The sequence below is a fragment of the Sceloporus occidentalis genome, unplaced genomic scaffold (assembly GCF_023333645.1).
Source record: "Sceloporus occidentalis isolate IW3139 unplaced genomic scaffold, rSceOcc1.0.p SCAF_57, whole genome shotgun sequence".
NCBI lineage: Eukaryota > Metazoa > Chordata > Lepidosauria > Squamata > Phrynosomatidae > Sceloporus > Sceloporus occidentalis.
The window spans coordinates 3,362,177-3,384,041 of NW_028317037.1; the positions used below are offsets into that span (position 1 = coordinate 3,362,177).

General features: G+C 46.6%; 1 protein-coding gene across 1 annotated transcript; it reads right to left on the minus strand.

The window, feature by feature from the left end:
• Positions 1-1,092: 1,092 nt before the first annotated feature.
• LOC149287719 (uncharacterized) lies at positions 1,093-21,620 on the minus strand. Its single transcript, XM_089492571.1, has 4 exons — positions 21,613-21,620; positions 7,246-7,414; positions 6,288-6,408; positions 1,093-2,528 (listed from the first exon to the last, which is right to left on the minus strand). The coding sequence occupies exons 1-4, from the start codon at positions 21,618-21,620 to the stop codon at positions 1,627-1,629; spliced, it is 1,200 nt and encodes a 399-aa protein (XP_089348697.1). The 3' UTR covers positions 1,093-1,626.
• Between the last annotated feature and the right edge of the window lie 245 nt (positions 21,621-21,865).

Consider the following 21,865-nt stretch of genomic DNA (forward strand, 5'->3'; position numbering starts at 1 on the left):
AGAGGGAGCCATCAGGCAGACCAGCAACATCTTGGACTGCATGAAGGAAGAGGCCCCTCCCTCCTCAACTGTCATCTCGGCCTCAGAGGGAGCCATCAGGCAGACCAGCAACATCTTGGACTGCCTGAAGGATGAGACTTCTCCCTCCTTTAACTGTGTTTTTTATTGTATTATGATTTTACTGTACACCGCTATGATCATCGCGGAATAGCGGTATATAAATAAAACATATTATTATTATTATTATTATTATTATTATTATTATTATTATTCACCCTTCTATCCCAAAAGGGCTGGAGAGCATACCAAACCAACCATGTGTAATGCCAGGTCAGTCAAAAATACAATGCAGATAGTCTAGGATCTCCTACTGGACGAAGAGGCTGACCTGGCTTGTTTCATGGAGACCTGGCTGGGTGATGATAGCTCAGCCACCTGGGATCAGGCCTTACCAGCCGGGTTCTCCGTCAGTGAGCAGGTAAGGGGACGTCGCTTTGGTCCATAAAGACAATCTTGCCTTGAGCAGGATACCTATCCATATGATCGACCACATCAAATGTATTTGCCTCAGCTTAAAGACTAGGCGAAGTCTAGGGATTCTGTTGGTTTAATGTCCACCCCGTTCCTTACCAGACTCCCTAGCGGAGCTGACACAACTGGTCTCTGAGATGCTGCTGGAGTCACCTAGGCTTTTGGTCCTGGGCGACCTCAACATCCCCCTCGAGGCCCCTCCTCAACATGCGCAGGATTTGCAAGGGCCTCTCTGCTGCTGCTGCTTATTCCACTGGTGGCCTTTGCGGGAAAGGAAGGTATGCGCTGGGGATTCAGCAGTCTCCCCTTTCTTCCCTTCTTTCTTCCTTTGAGGAGACCCCAGGCGAGCCCAAGGTGCAGAGCTGGACTCAGGAGGAAAAGGCAGGAAAGGAAGGCTCTGCTTTGGAAATAAAGCTCTCTCTGTGTATCTTCTATGTTTGTGTTTGTGTGTGTTTGCCTCTGCTGTTCTTATGGCTGGGAATGGAACAGAAAACTGAGGAGGGAATAAAGGGTCAGTTTAGCACAAATTCACAACTTCTGTGCATTTAAGAGTCCAGTGTGTTGAAATAGTAAAGAACTTTATTGAGAACACAGAGTCAAAAATTCAGTGGTTAAGCCAGAACTGCCCATTCCAAGCAAACAATACATTAAAACCCCAAACACCTAAAACTCCTCCCTCTTCCAAGCCTAGCTCCCCCCTCCAATTCCTACAGTCTATGCCCCACAGGTAACAAGCCCCCCTTTGCCAACCCTAGAAACTAGCCCTTTCTGTTAATACCAGCCTCCGACTTTCTTCAGCCAACATCCCACACAATGCAAAAGCTATAATTCCCATAACTATTCTAACCAGCTGCAACAAATCCCAGCCCCTCATCTAGCTAACCTATACCATGACCCACAATCCCCAGCCAAATAGACAACCCATAGCAACTATCTATACTATTAGCAAATAAAACCTAAACTTAACAAAATACAACTTTAAAACAAACAGACATATGGACAGAGAAACCTTACAAACAAAATCACAAGGGCCTTTTCTTAGCACCGTTGGATTGAAAATATTTTATATTCCTTACTGACAAAAATAATGTTAGTTTACTGCTGAGATTTGTGTGGCTTCGCTCCTGTGTGGACTCTCTGATGTGTCACTAGCCTTGACCTCTGAGAAAAACATTTCCCACAATGCTGGCATTTGTATGGCTTCTCTCCTGTGTGGACTCTCTGATGTGTCACTAGGCTTGACCTCTGAGAAAAACATTTCCCACAGTGCTGGCATTTGTATGGCTTCTCTCCTGTGTGGACTCTCTGATGTGTCACTAGGTTTGACTTCGAAGTAAAACATTTCTCACAATGCTGGCATTTGTATGGCTTCTCTCCTGTGTGGCCTCTCTGATGTTTCACTAGGTCTGACTTCTGAGAAAGACATTTCCCACAATGCTGGCATTTGTATGGCTTCTCTCCTGTGTGGACTCTCTGATGTGTCACTAGGTCTGACTTCTGAGAAAGACATTTCCCACAATGCTGGCATTTGTATGGCTTCTCTCCTGTGTGGCCTCTCTGATGTATCACTAGGTGTGACTTCTGAGAAAAACATTTCCCACAATGCTGGCATTTGTATGGCTTCTCTCCTGTGTGGCCTCTCTGATGTATCACTAGGTGTGACTTCGAGGAAAAACATTTCCCACAACGCTGGCATTTGTATGGCTTCTCTCCTGTGTGGACTCTCTGATGTATCACTAGGTGTGACCTCCGAGGAAAACATTTACCACAACGCTGGCATTTGTATGGCTTCTCTCCGGTGTGGACTCTCTGATGTTTCACTAGGTCTGACTTCTGAGAAAAACATTTCCCACAATGCTGGCATTTGTATGGCTTCTCTCCTGTATGGACCCTTCGATGCATGACAAGGATTGACTTGTAAGCAAAATGTCTCCCACAATGCTGGCATTTATGTGACTTCTTTCCTGTGTGGATTCTCTCATGACTCAAATATTTTTCTGTAAAGAAGCACAGTGACAGATAAGACTGAAAATCAGCGTTAAGGGAGGAGGGTGTTACCCATGATTTAGCCCTCATTAACCCCTCCTTATTAGAGATTAAATTAAGAGAGTTACTGTTAGTAACCCAAGGATGACCGTACTACTTATGCCCCTAAATCCATGGAACAATTGTATCCTTATTTATAGGAGTTAACAAAGAAGAGATTGGAGGGGGACTTAAGGGAATCACTGGAAGCAGATAGTCAGAAAAAGGAATGTTGCAAAAATATTCTATTAAACATGTGGAGAAATAGTTTGATTGGCAAGTGGCATTATATCCTGTGAGACTGCCATAAAGTCCTGAGTCAGAGACCAAGGCATGATGAAAGCTAACTGCAGAGGTCCCTTCATGCTGTGTGGCACCAGGAGATGACTCACAAGCAATACAGTATACAGCTCACATGTGGATTGGTGTGGATTAGAGTTGTGTGTACAAGGGATGGTGAAGTTGATGGAAGTCGGAGAGGAGAGCTTTCAAATAATTGTATTATTAGGAGCAGGTAACTGTTAAAGTTGCCAGATATTGTGCATCTGCGATTATTTGTAGCAGATTTTTTTTGGAACAGATGTAGAAACACCCATGTAATATCTTGAAATAATTATGACCCAGAGTCAGGCTATTACATTTTTATACAACTTCCATTTTGGAATTAATAGGATTGTATACGGTGTTTTCTGCACTATATCCATTTGACTGTTCTGTTTTATATGAATCATTTTAGAAGTTTGAAGTTAATGAGTGGGTTGCCACTATAAACACTATAAACACGCCATGTGCAGCTTGTATTCTGCTTGAAATGTTATATAACTCCGCTGGGGAGATACTCGATTAGGATACAACTTTCTAAGCAACCGTGCCAAAGCGACTATTTTAAGTCTATATTTCTCAAAGTTATTTGGGACAATTTTTACCTGCCAGGTTTAGGATTTCATTTTATGGATTGATGTTTACCCTTATTGCTACAATACGAATTACTTCTTGTGATGCTTTGTGTGTTTTTCAAGCTAGGCGATCCTGGCTTTGCTCCTGCCTTTCCCTCCTGGATCCCAGAGGCCTGGTCCCCTTCCTTTTCTCCTTCCGCTCTCCAACCCTGCCTCTTGCCCATCTGCACTGCTTTACCATTTGACCTTCAGCATCTCTTCCCTGCCTTTCTGTTTTTCACATTGACTCCATCTCTCTATCACAGACACACATCCACAGAGTGTGATGCACAAAAGGGACACTTTGAGGCTCATTTCTTGAGAAAGGCAAGACAATCAATATACAACTAATGCATTAGGAAAGGCAGAACAAGGAGTCTGGGATCTGGTTTCTGATATTAGTGAGGGTCAAGTGTGAGGGATGAGCCTTAAAACAACCTTAAGGCATCTCTAAGACAGAGATGGACTACTGTTGGGAAGTGGGGTGGTCACATTGGACCCCAGGGGATCTCAGGGGAAACCCCAAATTGTGTTGCCTAAAAATATGGTATAATGTTTTGCCCCTCAATATCCCACAGCATCCCTTTGTGGAAGTGGAGGCCGTTTTGCCACTGTTGGGCCCTCTCTGATCCATTGCAGGGCCAAGGGAGGCCTTTTTCCCATGAAGCCTCTCCAGAGCCTCAAAAGGCTGGAAGAGGGGCCACAAAAGCCAAGAAACTTGCTCAGGAAAGGGCTGAGGACCATTTAGGGGCAAAAAGCATTAATCTCCATGGCTCCTTACCACAAAATTCCAGAATTGGCAGTTTAGGATTGGATACTGAGAATCCTTACAAAGTGGAGAACAATAGTGCCTCACTAAAACTAGAAATTCCAAGATTCCACAGGAAGTTGTTATGACAATTAAATTACGTGTGAAAGGGAACTAGGAATGGTAGTAGAGCACAAGTTGAACATGTGTCAACAGTGTGATGCAGCAGCTAAAAAGGCCAATGTGATCCTAGGCTGTATCAATAGGAGTATAGTGTCAAGATCAAGGGAAGTAATAGTTCCACTCTATTCTGTTTTGGTCAGGGCTCACTTGCAATGATCTTGTGTCCAAATCTGGGCACCACAATTCAAACAGATGTTGAGAAACTGGAGCATGTCCAGAGGAAGGAAACCAAAATGGTGAATGGTCTGGAAACCATGCTCTCTGAGGACTGACTTAGGGAGCTGGGTATGTTTAGCTTGGAGAAGAGAAGGTTAAGAGTGGATATGACAGCCCTGTTCAAGTATTTGAAGAGATACTGAGTATGCAGCAAGCTTGCTTTCTGCTGCTCTAAAGCAAAGGACACAGAACAATGGACGCAAGTGTTAGGAAGGATCGAATCAGGGGAATTTAATTAGCTCAAATTTACAAGAGGCGTGTCCTAACAACGCACGCAGCAGATTGGATCCCTATGTGTATACCAGAGGTCATATAGTCCAACCCCAAGAAACAGAGACTGCAATGTCAATGAGTTGCAATTAAAATATAAACATTTATTAAAGCCACTCAACCAAAAAGGGATGACACACGCACATGCACATTCAATGCTAAAGCAAGGGAGGGGTAGAGTTGGGGGTAAAGGAGAAAGGATAGAGGCACCGTTGAAATATTTACCTTAGGAGTCTTCTCCAAGCGACAGATGTGAGGGATGTTGGTAAGTGAACACGGCAGCAGGGAACAGAAAGCAAGCGGCAACCGCGATGGCTAGGAGCTAAGTTCCAGCGGGCTAAGCTAACAAGAGGCCTGAAAGAGACAGTGGGCTTTGGCTTGCCCAAGTGATTTCAGCAGGGCACAGTGCCCAAGAGAGCTCCGGAGCGATTGCTCGACAGAGTTGAGGTTTGGAACTGTAGCTCACAAAGCCCAAAGGAGGGCTGGAATCTGGGTCTTATTTATACTGCGAAACGTATCCTTAGGCTATAGCTACCTGCGGAACAAAGGTCTTCATGGCTATCTATTGACTAATACTAAAGTTAAACAATGGATACACAAAAGGGTCTGCCACTTCTTTGGGAGAAGACTACTATGTAGATGGCTGGGTACTTAATACCATCAATAGGTGAGGCAAACTTCCTTTGTCCTCATTCATGTTGCCTGCGACAATGGCAACTCCCAGAACTGGTTTTAAAGGTTTAAATCTACCTTTCTGCTTTAGCCATGGCCTACTAGGCTTGTCTTGCTACGTGGTCAGCTCGCTTTTGGGATAATGGCGGCTGTGATGGGATCAGTCAGGGGTCATGATTTTTGATCGCTTGGTACCCAAAATTTATATAAATCCAAACTCGATCACACAAACCACAGGAAAAAAGGTTCCACCAAAATATTAGGAGGAACTTCCTGACAATAAGAGCTATTCAACAGTGGAATATACTCCATCAGAGCATGGTGGCATCACATTATGGTTATTATTATTCTTAATTTCAAATTAATGGACATGGAACAATGGATGCAAGCCACAGGGACAAGAGATTCCACTTAAACCTTAGGAGGAACTTCCTGATAGTAAGAGCTCTTCAAAAGTGGAATATACTCCCTCAGAGTTTGGTGGAGTCTCATTCTTTGGAGGTCTTTAAACAGAGGCTGGATGGCCATCCCTTGGGGGTGCTTTGAATGTCTATTCCTGCATGGCAGAAGATTGAACCGGATGGTCCTTGTGGTCTATTTCAACTCTTTGATTTTATAATTCTAAAGTGGAATCATAGCACTCTGACAGTGAATTATGAAAGGGCCCTCGGTCTTCAAAGGAAGTGAAATGGATTCAGGTTCCTTACCCACAGAGGCTACATTTCCATAATTCTCCATCATCACATAACTGTACATCAGTCTCTGTTTCTTCGTTAACAGTTTCCATTCCTCCTCAGTGAAATATACAGCCACATCCGCAAAGGTCACCTGCAATAGAAAATAGCCCTGATCCAGAGAGTGACTAAACAAAAGGGTAGGAAAGCACATGGTGCATTGCAAATATTATTTCAACACTTCAGAATCCAGTCCAGGAAATAAACTTTAAATTCTGCAAGAAAGCAAAAAGCTACAGCTTTGAGATCCAGTTTGTCTCGAATCCTTTCAATATAATATACAATATGATAAACAATATAATTTCGGCCATTTCTGGAATATTATTGATTGATTAACATACTGGCTATTCCAAAATGTATATTAGTTTTCATTTAGCCATATTTCACCTAATTTCAGAGGCAAATTTCCTTTTTAAAGAACAGTTCTGGGGAGTACTCTGGGCTTCAGGGCCACTGGGCCCACCCTCAATTTAAGCCCAGAGATATTCTTCCATATCATCCAGCATTTCACAGATGGGGAAAGCAACACACATGTGGACAAGCAACACCAGAAGGGGGTCAAGATGGCCAAAGTTGTTAATGATAAAGATCACACAAGCGAGAAAGGGTACAGCATTTTCCTTTTGGCTCAGACTCCTGGCAAGGGCAAGACCCTGCCCCCTTCTCTCCTCCCCTCTCCCCTCTTTTGCATTGATGGGCTGTAGACTCTTTTGAACCTGGAATGCACTTTGCAGCAACTGAACTGACCTGAGGAGAAAGGAGGAAATGGGAGGAGGAGAGTGAAATAGGACATTTCCTAAGCCCCTGAAAAAATGAGGAGACAGAGGATTAACCAGGACTCTCTCGGCCAAACCAGGACAGTATCTTCTCCGCTTGCTTTCATGATCCAGCACTGACACAGATGAAAATAACAGTCAGGATGGCAACTTACCAAAGAGCTGTTAACCCTCGGCAGCCTCTTTCTGTTGGAGCCCAGCTCCGTCTGCTTGGCCTTTGTGTTGGCCATCAGGTGGGCAGGGGGATCCTGGTGGCCCTGCACTTTGGTCACTTCCAGCAAACAATGTCCCAACGCTGTGTACAAGGGGATCGTGATGAAGTTCCTGAGAAAAGAGACCAGGGTAAGGCTTGCAAGAAAGCCTGCAGCAGTCAAAGACACAGAGAAGAGCATCCTGCTGATGACATATGCAGGTAACATATGCCTCCTTTGGGCCAATGTAGATGTGAGCATCCCCTTCCTCCCTCTGCACCAAACAAAACCCCCTGGACCTAGCACAGACTCACTGCAGCTCCCCTACACAACAGTTACTCTATGCCTTGTGAGAGTAGCTGGGGATCAGGGGATGGGGAATTGGAAAGGGTCCTATGTCCTCATAGCTGGATGTGAAATGAGTGCATTATCTGCTGAAACCTGCAGAGGTCCACAATGCCCTCAGAGGAAGATTTCTTCATTTTGCTTCTGACTACAGAAACACAGCTGGATGCTTCTCTAATACCTCACACCAACACTCTCACCAGGCATGGAATGGCCATGTGGGATGCCTTCCACAACTGTATGGTAGGACCTGGGTCACTGAATGGCCAGTTGTAGTCTGATTCCACTCGGAGCAACACTGGAGCATAGAGGGTTGTGCTGGGTCAGGCTGTTTGGACTGGTGGTTCCTCATTCTCCCAGTGGCCAAACCAGCAGAACTCTCTATGCTCCAGTGTTGCTCTAGGTGGAATGTGTCTAAAAATGGCCCTTCCCCAGGGAGGCCCTCAGTCAAGAAGGGCAGGAAAGGAGCTCTCTCTTCTCAGGTTGCTCCCCTTCCATGGGATCCAGCCCTTCTCCCAGGATCAGGGGGCACCAGAGGATTGAGCTGATGGAAAGGGAGCACCCAATTCCCATGGCAGCCTTCTGCATGCAGAGAAGTCACAATTCTGAGAGTGTCTTTGCCCATGTGGAGAGTGCCCATTTTCCACATTGTTGCCTGTCCATCTTGTCTTGGGAATATCCTGTCCCAGCCACATGCAGACCTAAATCCTAGCCTCTATCTTGTGCCTAGTCCTGATCAGAGTAGAATCACTGAATCAGTGGGATTTATCTATAAGTTGACTCACCAGTCACTTATGGGTTCAGTGGGTCTACTCTCTAGGGTTAACCAACAGGATTCCGGACTCCTCAGATTTTTAAATGCAGGAATACAAATTTGTCATGCTGCGTCATCATCACTGATGAGAATTTGACTTCTCTTTCACACAGAGGAGGAGGGGGAGGACCTGCTCTATGTCCCAGGTGGAGAAGCTCTAGCTCTTGGGCATGATCTTACAGATCTAATCCATGTCCTCCCATCATCATGGCCTCCTTCCCATTTAGACACTGGTCAAAATAATTACTTTATTTTTGCAGATGAGACTATTTTTTTAAGCTTAACTGCTGTGTTTCCTATGTCAGTCATAGCAGGAGCATGAAGTATGAACCTCCTCCCTCTTCTTGCTAAAGCCACATAGAAATTGAGGCATATACATTTGTGTGCATTGTTTCTGAATGGATCTATTGTTAAAATCACAATTTCTTCATTTTTCCTTGAATATTTTTTAAAAAGATGCAAACTGCTGAATACGTTGCACTTGATATAACAAATATCTATAAATGTATAGGTTTATGACTTGAATATTGCACCCTGGATTATGCTCATTTGGGGTAAGTGAAGACGTATATAAATTCATTTTATAAACCCAGTGAAACTAATATCTCACAAAGTTCTAGTAAACAACACATACACACACAATTCCCATAAAAAGGACTCACTTGCGCACGGTGTGTCTGAGGTCTGGAAATCTCCCTTCCACCTTCTGGGAAGACAATGCTGTTAGAGAGCGAATTTGGGGCTTTATTCCTGCAAAGCATGGGCTCACTCTCTCAGCTGCAACATTTCCATACAATTCTGGACTGAAACATTTAAACAAAGGTCATCTTTCAGCTCCAGGAATAAAAGCCTACCTTCAGTACAAAGACACTGACTTCTTCAGCCCCAGAAAGGCCTCTTCTGCAGTCCTTTATGGCCGGAGCTTCCCTGGGTCAGAGGCCGTCTCCTCAGCCGTAGAGAAGGGTTGCTGTGAGTGCGAAGGAGGAGGAGGTCCACAGGGCTGAGGGAGGGAAGGCAATGGGAAAAGGTCAGTGCCAATGGCCATGGAGGTCAGAAGGTGACAATGCCTAGGAAACTCCTCTGAGTCCCAGCCATTCTAGGAATGAGTGTCAGGAGTTAGTCCAGGGGCTGAGGGGGTCTCCTTTCCCAAAGGGGGAGGCAAGGACCGGTGGACCCTCCCCAGCTAGGGCCCAAAGGGAGGGTCTCTTTCCCCACCTCTCTCTCTCTCAGCCCCCAAAGCCCAGCCTCTCCACTGGTCCTGCCTCCCTTCCTCAGACCCCCACAGGCCCCTTCCTTCCTTCCTTCCTTCCTTCCTTCCTTCCTTCCTTCCTTCCCCCCAAAATGGAGGGTCAGAGGCACAAAGGGACACACAACCCTCTTTTTGGCCCAAGGAACCTGGCCTCCTTCTCGCTCTGGAGCCTCAGAGAGAGAAAGAGGAACCTCTGTTCTGTTGGGGCGTGTGGAAAGACGTGCTTTGTCCACCACGACCACCTGCTGAGTTGAACCACATCGACAGGACGCCAGGGAGAAGGAATCTGTGGAGATGTCTGCAAAGGTATTCTGGTCAAGAAGGAAATATTCCTTCACCACTGCAAACGGACATGAGCTCCAGGCTTGAGAAATAACTACAGAACAAGCCTTCACTCTTCACTTTAATCTTCGTTTGCAATATTTACAAAATATATATACATAGTGTATTGGACAACTGTCTCTAATACACACTATTTACACCAACCAACAATAATAACACAACCTGTGACGCAGCCACAGTAACACCATCCACAGAGAGGCAGTTGCTCTCACACACCAACTGTCTCAGTCTGTCTCTCAGTGACAGTTAGGAAGGACAGTTGACAGTTGCACCAACATTCCAATGATGCACTGTTCGAATGCTGACACATTTAACTGCCACTAGAGCTGTATATATATAACTTGCACAACAGCTCCACCTAGTGGCCACATCCATTTCATTCCCTGACATGTTCAACTGAGGCTTCAGAGAATGTTCCGGAACATTATTCCCCACATTCACAAGCAGCACAAAATGTCCACCAGAACACAAAATGGCTGACAGAAACGAAAAACTCCACCGGGACACAAAATGGCCGCCGGGACACAAAATGGCTCCCTCTGCCTCAGTGCTTGGCAGTTGGCAGCCTTCAGGGAACCCAAAATGGAGGATGAAAGGGCCCTAAAGTCGGAAGGGACCCCAAACAGGATTTGCAAACTTAACAACACCTAAACATTTTCCTGATGCTATTGAAAGGAGGAATCTGATCCCCTCCTTAACTACAATCAATAGTGAAAGATATTAATATTGATATTAAGAGTGCCCATTGTCCACAACCCAGCTCAGGCCTTGACCAATCAGGGAGGCCAGTCCAGCTGCAGGTGGCCCTCCGTCCGTTATCCTTTCCTTCTGCATTCCTCCTCTTTTCTCCAGCATCAGCCCCTTTCCCAAGAAGGCTGCATCCACACTTAGAAATAAGACACTTTGACCCCGCTTTAACTGCTCGGTGCTATGGAATCCTGGGATTTTACCTTTGGGACATTAGCCTTCTCTGCCAGAGAGCTCTCATGCCACAACAAACTACAAATCCCAGGATTCCATAGGATGGAACCAGGAGAGTTAAAGCAGTTTCGAAACAGATTATTTCTGCAGTGCAGATAGAGCCTAAGTTGGTTGTAAAAGAATAGAGGCACCCATGTCAAATTTTTATCCTGTAAAAAATGGTTTTGCTTTTTTAAAATATAAGCAGTTTGTTGTTCTGTCTAATCCTTATTCTTCTTGTTGTTTGTTTGTATCTTTGTTTGTTTCATTCTTGGTAATATGAGTTATTCTGGTCTGTCTCCTTCCTTCTTGCCTCAAAATCTATTAATAAGGAAACTAGGGAGGCTTTTAAAACCTCCCAAAGGAGCCACTTTTGGCCTTTTTCGGGGGAGAAGCCTCCTCTTAGAAGCCAAAGCCCCATGTTTGTGAAGAATAATAATAACACTTATGTTAAAACTATCCTCCCCATTTCTGATCCCTTTTAAAACCCATGTTCCCCAAAAGGAACAGAGCTGTGTAATAAGAAAACCCTCTCAGAAATGAGACACAAAAGACACACAAAGAGACACACTTCCTTCCTTTTGGCCCAAGGAGCCTGGCCTCCTTCTGACTCTGGAGCCTCAGGAGAGAAAGAGAGGCCTCTGTTCAACTGAGGTCTCAGAGAAGGTTCCGGAACATTATTCCCCACAGTCACAAGTGGCACAAAATGGCCGCCAGAACACAAAATGGATGCCTCTGGCCCAGCACTTGGCAGTTGTCAGTTTGAGGCCTTCAGGGAAGCCATAATGGAGGAGGAAAGGGCCCCAAAGTCGGAAGGGTCCTCAAACAGTATTTCCAAACCTTAAGAACACCTAAAATGCCAAACCAAAAGAACATTCCCAGAGTTCCATAGCACTGAGCCATGGCCATTACAGTGGTGCAAAGCAAGAAGGCACAGGAAGGTGGCATTAATGATGATTAAGGTCTGGCAGCAGCTCTATCCTCCCCCCTAGGCCTGATAAAATCATCATCATCATCATCATCATCATCATCATCATTGCTACAGCATGAGCGCCACCATTAAAAGCACTGGAATCCCCTTTGGGACTTCAGAGAGAGTGGGCCATGCCTAGAAGGACTGCTGGGCCTCCTTCCTCCCCTCCTTAATGGCAGTGGCCAAAGAAAAGCAGCAGCAGTAGACCCAAGCCAGGCCCAGACAGACCTCAGTGCATCAGTGAAGCCTAGTGGTTCCAGGCCGTGTCCCTCTGCTGTCCCCTCACTCCTTCCTCCCTTCCTGTCTGTCTCTTTATCTCTCTTACACTCTCCTCCTCTCTCCTCCTTCCTTCCTGTCTCTCTATCTGTCTCTTTCTCCCTCTGACACTCTGCTCCTCTCTCCTTCCTTCCTTCCTTCCTTCCTTCCTTCCTCCCTCTCTGTCTGTCTCTTTATCTCTCTTACACTCTACTCCTCTCTCCTCCTTCCTTCCTGTCTCTCTATCTGTCTCTTTCTCCCTCTGACACTCTGCTTCTCTCCTCGGTCACTTTTCCGCACGCAGAGCTAAATAGAGAAGCAGAAGCTCCTCCTCTTCTTGAGGCTGGCCAATGGGGGCAGAGCAGCTGGAAGACCCCACCCCCTGCCCCAGACTCACATTTTCTGTTCCAGAGGCCATTTTGTTTTCTGGCAGCCATTTTGTGTCCCTGGCCCTGATTGGCTGGAATCCCAGTCCCTGCCTCCTTGTGTTCTGGCGGCCATTTTGTGCTGCTTGTGACTGTGGGGAATAATGTTCCAGAACCTTCTCTGAGGCCTCAGTTGAACAGAGGCATCTCTTTCTCTCCTGAGGCTTTAGAGAGATAAGGAAGCCAGGCTCCTTGGGCCAAAAGGAAGGAAGTGTGTTTATTTTTGTGTGTTTTGTGTGTCTTTTCAAATAGACACAGCTCTGCTCCTTCTGGGGAACATGGGTTTTAAAAGGGATCAGAAATGGAGAGGATAGTTTTAATACAAGCATTATTATTATTCTTCATAACATCAGGCTTTGGCTTCTAAGAGGAGGATTCCCCCCCCCCCCCCATCTGCCAAAAGGCTAAAAGTAGCTCCTCTGGGAGGTTTTAAAAGTCTCTTCAGTGTTATTATTAAGAGATTTTAATGCATGAATGAAGTTGACAAACCAGACCATCTCATATTACCAAGAATGAAACAAACAAACAACAACAAAAATAACAAAACAAAGCGCTTAGTTTTTGAAAGTAAAAGCATTATTAAGAGAGGAAAAAAACCAGACTTGGGCGCTTCTACCCTTTTACAACCAGCTCAGGCTGTGCCTGCACTGCAGAAATATTCCAGTTCGAAACTGTGTTAACTCTCCTGGCTCCATCCTGAGGAATCCTGGGATTTGTAGTTTGTTAGACACCAGAGATCCAGAGCCACCCCAAGGCAAGGCTCTCCAGGGCTCTCTTGGCCCTCCTTTGCTTGCAAATATAGTGGGGCCCTGGTATACGTGGGGGATCCGTTCCGCCCCCCGGCGTATACCAAAATCCGCGTATGCTCAAATCCACACGTGCCAACATTGGGGACAAAAGTCCCTCTCCTCTCCTCCCCTCCCCAACTTTTTCCCTCCTCACCGCCACGGTCGGGGGAAAGGCCGCGTGGGGATGTTGGAGGCCAAGAGGGCTCCAGCCCACCATCCGGCCCTTCTGCGGAGGTGGCAGTGATTGCTGCGGTGGCAGCGAAGAGGAGGTAGAGGATCAGCGCCAGAGGCCTCCTCTCCACCTCGGCCTGCACGCCTCCACTGTCATGACCGCTGAAGGGCTGGGTGGTGACCCAGAGGCCTCTTGGCCTCCAATAGCCCCACACGGCCCTTGCGCCATGGCGGCAGTGGAGAGGGGGCCGAAGAGGCCTCTGGCAGTACTCCTCGGCCTTTGCTCCACTGCCAGCACACTTGGCCTCCAGGAGAAACACCTCGCCTTTCCCCTGGCCTTGGCAACGAGGAGCCTGAGGTGGCGGAGCAGCAACACCAGATGCCTCCTCAGCCTCCTTGCTGCCACCGCAAGCACAAAAGGGCCAGGTTTGGGTGTTGGAGGCCAAGAAGACTCCAGCCCAGCACCTGGCCCTCACGCAAAGGCGGCGGCGGAGAGGACGCCTCTGGCACTCTCCTTGGCCTCCTCTCCGCCATCACCATCACCATCACAGGAGTGGTGTCTGAGGCTTGGCCTCCTCACAGCCGCAGCTCCACTGCCGCCACCAATGCAAAAGAGCCAGGTGCAGCCTGGAGGCCTCTTGTCTATCTTGTTCCATGTTTTTGTTTTATATACTGTTTAATTTGGTTAACTGCTATTAAGGGACATAGCTATGAGATTCTATGATATGGGGTGCACTATAAACCTTTTAATAAATGAACAGGGATTGTAATCCTATATATTCATATTATCAGACATAACTCCAGAGAATGTTAGCCTTTTGGATGCCACAAGGTTCCTCTCATTCTTCAATGCAAGAAGCAACACCTCAGCTTCCTTCTAGAAGATAAAGCAAAAAGGCTTCAAAACCACTGAAGCCTTGGGCAAGTCACACTCTCTCAGCCTCAGAGGATGGCCATGGGAAACCCACTCTGAAGAAACCTACCAAGGAAACCCCTTCAGAGACTCCCATAAAGTCACCATAAGACCTGGAAACAACTGGAAGGCAGACCCCAATAACAACAATGGGAAATAGGTGCAAGCCTTGCCTTGGGAAAGTGTAATGACTGGGCTCCAGTCAATGGAGGTCTTCTTCAGGCAGTAAAGGGAGGTTTATGCAAATGCAGAACGACATCACTGCTACAGAAGGCTCTCTTGACCAATCAGAGACCAAGATGAAGGTTCTTCTGGAACCTTCCATGAGAAGGAGATATAAGGCCTGAGAGACCAAGAGACAGTTGGGGGAATTGTGTCGGTTGGAGATCGAGAATGAGAGTTAAGAGCGGATCTTGGAAGTTAGTCTCAGAATTGGATGTTTAGGTCTATTTATTATTTTAATAGCTTGTGTGAATTGTATATTATATACTTACAAATATTGTAACCTGCAAGATTCTTAATATCTTGTATGACTTACATTTTACTTATATTTTGTTATTTATAATGAATACCTCTTTAGAGTATCTACTACTCGACTCTCCTTTTACACGTCTTTCGGCTCAGTTGATGCTTGGGAAGATCAGTAAAGAAGGAGAAATAAGGTTCCTTAACTGGTCCCAGTGTAGGTTAAGGGAAGTCCTTTTATAATTCGCTGGATGATGGCAGCGAGATTTAAGGAAGTTAAGGGTTTGCTGGGCTAAGAGCCATAATGTCTAAATGTCTAATTAACAGTTTGTAAGACACTCTGATAGCCTTTTGGCTGAAGAGAAGGGTATAAAATTATTTTTGTTATTATTATTATTATTATTACAGGGCCGCAGTTTGGCTGCTTGGACCACCGGAGATCATCACAGAGAGTCAGTTGGAAAAGCACATCTCACTCCAGAAAACAAAGGTACAGTGGTACCTCGGGTTACGAATTTAATTCGTTCCGCGGCGCTGTTCGTAACCCGATACATTTCGCAACCCGAAAAGGCGCTGGAAACCGCTAGCCGCGGCTTCCGATTTGAATTTCGCGCCGAAACAAATTTCGTAACCCGAAAAATCCTTCGTAACCCGGAACAGTTTTTTCCAATGGAACTTTTTCGTACCCCGGAAATTTCGTAACGCGGTGAATTCGTATCCCAGGGTACCACTGTACTTGAGGAGTTTGCACTCTACGTCTTTCTGTAATAATAGCTACAAAACTGACAATAGCATTTGGGACATTTAGTCTTTTAATAACAAATATTGCATGTTTAAATGCTGCTTTAAAACCTCTTTCCATCTGCCAGCTTTGTGCTGGTGTTGGGGGGAAATGAGAAAGTGTTGGGAGGGAGGGACTGCCAACAGAATTAGGAGATGCATTGCAGGCTATGGACAGTTTGCGGCCAAGAAAGGTCCAAAACACATGGCAGCAATAGTCCAGTCTGAGAGCGCTTTAACTTCCCTGGCCCAGCGCTAGGGAATCCTGGGAACTGGAGTTTATTGTGGCACCAGAGCTCTCTGACAGAGAAGGCTCAATGTCTCAGAAAACTAAATTTCCCAGAATTCCTTAGCACTGAGCTCAGCTAGGGCAGTTAAAGCAATCTCAGATTGGATTATTGCTGCAGTGTGTTTTGGACTTAGGTGGCCCTTGGGAAGTCACACTTTCTCAGCCTCAGAGAATGGCAATGGCAACCTCTCTCTGAAGAAACCTGCCAAAGAAACCTCATGATAAGGTTGCCTTAGGGTTGCCATAAATTAGAAGTGACTTGAAGATACACATGAAGAAAAAAACCTGCAGTTATTTCTCAGGTTGTACATGGGAATGGGAGGCAGTGTGGTGCAGTGGTTTATGTGTTGGGTTAGAACTCTGGAGGCCAGAGGCCAGTGCCTCACTCCTCCATGAAACCAGCTGGGTCCATTGGGCAAAAAGTCACACTCTCTCAGCCTCAGGGAAGGCAATGGCAAACCTCCTCTGAACAGCTCTTGCCAAGAAAACCCCAGGAGAGGCTCCCCAGAAGTCGACAATGACTTAGAGCCACTCCACAAAAAACGACAAAGCCTCAAGAAAGAGCCAACATGGTTTAGTGGCTGGAGTATTGGACTATGACCCTGGAGCCCAGGGTTCGAATGCCTTCTTAGCCACGGAAACCCACTGAATGACCTTAGGCAAGTTACACTCTCTCAGCCTCACAGAGAGGCACTTACAAAACCACTTCTGGACAAATCTTGCCAATAAAAGCCTGCGAAGAGCTTCCCTTAGGGTCGGCATAGGTCAGGAACAACTTGGAGGCACACAACGACAACAAGTCCAGTAACACCACTAACACAAGGCAGCTAGGGAGAAAGAAAGAAAGAAAGAAAGAAAGAAAGAAAGAAAGAAAGAAAGAAGATGTGGGAGTTGTAGTCCTTGGTTCAGAAGGATTGGAGGGGCCTTACTGCAAGGCAGGACCCCTCCTCTCTCTGGCCATGTGGATGCTGGGAGATCCAGTCCAGGAAATGCACTTTAAATCCCATTGGCAAGAGAAAAGGCTACTAATGCCTTTCAGATCCAGTTTTCCCCAAATCCTTTATGAGGCCAGAAACCCCTTTGTTAGGAAGCGAACACCGAATATCTCAGGAAGGCTCCCCATCTCCCAAGGCCCCCTCCCTCCAGGACCTCCTTCCACTCTTCCCTCAGTCTCTCTCTCTCCTGAAGGCCTCAAACTGCCAACTGCCAAGCACTCAGACAGAAGTAGCCATTTTTTGTCCCAGCGGCCATTTTGTGTTCCAGTGACCATTTTGTGTTCCGGCAGCAATTTTGTGTTCTGGTAGCCATTTTGTCTTCTAGCAGCCATTTTGTGTTCTGGTGGCCATTTTGTGTTCTGGCAGCCATTTTGTCTTCTACCAGCCATTTTGTGTTCTGGTGGCCATTTTGTGTTCTGGCAGCCATTTTGTATTCTACCAGCCATTTTGTGTTCTGGTGGCCATTTTGTGCTGCTTGTGACTGTGGGGAACAATGTTCCAGAACCTTCTCTGAGGCCTCAGTTGAACATAGGCTTCTCTTTCTTTCCTGAGGCTCCAGAGAGAGAAGGAGGCCAGGCTCCTTGGGCCAAAAGGAAGGAAGTGTGTCTCTTTGTGTGTCTTTTGTGTCTCTTTTCTGAGAGGGTTTTCTTATTACAAAGCTCTGCTTCTTCTGGGGAACATGGGTTTTAAAAGGGATCAGAAATGGGAGCATAGTTTTAATACAAGCCTTATTATTATTATTATTATTATTCACAAACATTGGGCTTTGGCTTCTAAGAGGAGGCTAGTCCCCCAAAAAAGGCCAAAAGTGCCTCCTCTGGAAAGTTTAAAAAGACTCCCCAGTTTTCTTATTAATAGACTTTCAGGCAAGAAGGAAGGAGACCGACCAGAATAACTCATTTTACCAAGAATGAAACAAACCAATATACAAAGAAACAACAACTAGAAGAATAAGGATTAGACAGAAAAACAAACTGCTTATATTTTAAAAAAGTAAAACCATTTTTAACAGAATAAAAATTTCACTTGGTTGCTTCTATCCTTTTACAACTGACTTGGGCTCTATCTGCACTACAGAAATCATCTGGTTAGAAACCACTTTAACTCTCCTGGCTCCATCCTATGGAATCCTGGGATCTGTAGTTTGTTGTGGCATGAGAGCTCTCTGGCAGAGAAGGCTAAGTTTCCAAAGATAAAATCCCAGGATTCCATAGCACTGAGCGGTTAAAGCGGTGTCAAAGTGCTTTATTTCTATAGTGCAGATGCAGTCTTCTTGGGAAAGGGGCTGATGCTGGGGAAAAGAGGAGGAATGCAGAAGGAAAGGAGGACAGACGGAGGGCCACCTGCAGCTGGACTGGCCTCCCTGAGCGGTCAAGACCTGAGCTGGGTTGCGGACGATGGGCACTCTTAATATTAGTATTAACATCTTTCACTATTGATTGTAATTAAGGAGGGGATCAGTTTCACTTTCAATAGCATCAGGAAAATGTCTAGGTGTTGTTAAGGTTTGGAAATCCTATTTGGGATCCCTTCCGACTTTGGGGCCCTTTCATCCACCAATTTGGATTCCCTGAAGGCCTCAAACTGCCAACTGCCAAGCGATGAGGAAGAGGCAGCCATTTTGTATCCCAGTGGCCATTTTGTGTTCTGGTGGCCATTTTGTGTTCTAGAATCCCAGTCCCTCCCACTATCCCTAGAACTGATTGGTTGGAATCCCAGTCCCTTCCACCATCCCTGGCCATTTTGTGTTCCGGAGGCCATTTTCTGCTGCTTGTGACTGTGGGGAATAATGTTCCGGAACCTTCTCTGAGGCCTCAGTTGAACAGAGGCTTCTCTTTCTCTCCTGAGGCTTCAGAGTCAGAAGGAGGCCAGGCTCCTTGGGCCAAAAGGAAGGAAGTGTGTCTCTTTGTGCCTCTGCCCCTCCATTTTGGGGGGAAGGAAGGAAGGAAGGGGCCTGTGGGGGGCTCTGAGGAAGAAGAGGCAGGGACTCAGGGCCAGTGGGGAGGCTGGGATTTGAGGGCTGGGAGAGAGAGTTGGGAAAGAGACCCTCCCTTTGGGCCCTAGCTGGGGAGGGTCCTTCCGTCCTTGCCTCCCCCTTTGGGAAAGGAGACCCCCTCAGCCCCCTGGACTCACTCCTGCCACTCATTCCTAGAATGGCTGGGACTCAGAGGAGTTTCCTTGGCATTGTCACCTTCTGCCCTCCATGGCCATTGGCACTGACCTTTCCACATTGCCTTCCCTCCCTCAGCCCTGTGGACCTCCTCCTCCTTCGCACTCAGAGCAACCCTTCTCTACGGCTGAGGAGACGGCCTCTGACCCAGGGAAGCTCCAGCCATAAAGGACAGAAGGAGAGGCCTTTCTGGGGCTGCAGGAATCAGTGTCTTTGTACTGAAGGTAGGCTTTTATTCCTGGAGCTGAAAGAGGACCTTTGTTTAAATGCTTCAGTCCAGGATTGTATGGAAGGGTTGCAGTTGAGAGACTGAGCCCATGCTTTGCAGGAATAAAGCCCCAAATTCAGTTTCTGGCAGCATTGTCTTCCCAAAAGGTGGAAGTGAGATTTCCAGACCCCAGACACATGGTCCTTTGTGTGGGGAATATATGTGTATGTGTTGTTTACTAGAGCTTTGTGAGGTATTTGTTTTACTGAGTTTATAAAATGAATTGACATATGTCCTCTCTTCCCAAAAATAAGCATAATCCAGGATGCAGTCTTTAATCTTAAACCTATACATTTATAGAATTTTATTGTATCAAGTGGTGTGCATACCTTTTAAAAATATACAAAAAGAAGTGAAAATGAATGTGATTTTGACAATGGGTCTGTTCAGAAACACTGCACACAAATATACATATAAGGATTTCTGGATGGCCTCAGCAAGCAGAGAGAGGAGCTGCACACCTCATGCCCTATCTATGACTGACAGACAGAAACACAGCAGTTAAACTTAGATGAACACTCTCATTTGTAATAATGAAATGATTATTTTCACCAGTGTCGAAATGGGGATGGGGGCATGATGAGGGGAGGCTGTGGATCAGATCCGTAAAGTAGTGCATATCTTATCCAGTCCAGGAGCTAGATCTTCTCTACATGGGACATAAAACAGGTCCTCCTCCTCCTCCTCTACATGAAAGAGTAGTCTAATTCTCATCCGTGACTTTGAAACAGCATTTCTTCATTTAAAAAAACTGAGGTGGTATGAATCCTGTTGGTTAACCCTAGAGATTAGACCCACTGAATCCATAAGTGACTGGCGAGTCAAACTATAGGTAATGCCAACTGATTCAGTGATTCTCCTCTGATCAGGACAAAGCATAGTATAGGTTCCAGCTTAGGATTTAGTCCTGCATGTGGAAATCAGGTGCTCTCTTCCCATCAGCTCAATCCTCTGATGCCCCCCAACCCTGGGAGGAGGGCATGATACAATGCAAGGGGAGCAAGAAGAGAAGAGAGAGCTCCTTTCCTGCCCTACCTGACCAGGGGCCTCCCTGGGGGATGGAGGGCAACTGGTTTGGGAGAATGAGGGGCCACTAGGCCACACAGCCTGACTCAGCAAAACCCTCCACGCTCCAGTGTTGTTCTGGGTGGAATGAGGCTACAACTGGCCATTCACTGACCCAGGTCCTACCTTAGAGTTGTGGATGCCATCCCGCATGGCCATTCCATGCCTGCTGAGAGTGTCGGGTGCGAGGTATTAGAGAAGCATCCAGCCGTGTTTCTGTAGCCAGAAGCAAAATGAAGACATCAAGACAGCAACATCAAGGTCTGCCTGAAGGAAGAGGCCCCTCCCTCTTCAATTGTCATCTCGGCCTCAGAGGGAGCCATCAGGCAGACCAGCAACATCTTGGACTACCTGAAGGAAGAGGCCCCTCCCTCCTCAACTGTCATCTCGGCCTCAGAGGGAGCCATCAGGCAGACCCAGCAACATCTTGGACTGCCTGAAGGAAGAGGCCCCTCCCTCCTCAACTGTCATCTCGGCCTCAGAGGGAGCCATCAGGCAGACCCAGCAACATCGAGGACTGCCTGAAGGAAGAGGCCCCTCCCTCTTCAACTGTCATCTCGGCCTCAGAGGGAGCCATCAGGCAGACCCAGCAACATCGGGGACTGCCTGAGAGCTGGTGGAGGACTACTTCTGCCGCTGCCCCCCCCCCATGTCACCTGGGAAGAAGCTCCCCAGAACTGCGGAGGACTATCTTGCCGCTGTGGTGGCTTTTTACCAGGGGGGAGGGGTCAGTGAGAGAGGAGTGTTTTTATGTATTCTTAATTGTTTTATTGATATTTGCTGTGAACCGCCCTGATCTATGGAAGGGCGGTATAAAAATAAAAAGTTTATTATTTATTATTATTATTATCTTCCTCTGAGGACCACTGGGTACTTCTGGAGATGATGCACTCATTTCACATCTAGCTACAGGGATATAGACAAGGCACTTTCCAATTCCCCATCCCCTGATTCCCCACCACTCTCACAAGGCATGGAATAGCTGTTGTGTAGGGGAACTGCAGTGAATCTATGCTAGGTCCAGGGGGCTTTGTTTGGTGCAGAGGGAGGAAGGGGATACCCACCTCTGCATCGGCCTAAAGGAGGCATATATAACCTGTGCATGTCATCAGTAGGATGCCGTTCTCTGTGTCTTTGAGCGCTGCCGGGTTTCTTACCAAGCCTACCCTAACCCTGGTCCCTTTTGTCAGGAACTTCATCTCGGCCTCTTCGTACACGGCTTTGGGCCTCTCTTTCTGGAAGTGACCCAAGTGCAAGACCACCAGGACCCCTGCCCACCTGATGGCTGACACAGAGGCCAAGCGGAGGGAGTTGGGC

Excerpts from the sequence above, each read along its gene's own strand:
- LOC149287719 (XM_089492571.1), bottom strand. Across the intron at positions 6,409-7,245 it reads CGAGGGTTAACAGCTCTTTG|GTGACCTTTGCGGATGTGGC; the intron begins GTAAGTTGCCAT and ends TTTCTATTGCAG. Across the intron at positions 2,529-6,287 it reads TGGAAATGTAGCCTCTGTGG|AAAAATATTTGAGTCATGAG; the intron begins GTAAGGAACCTG and ends GCTTCTTTACAG.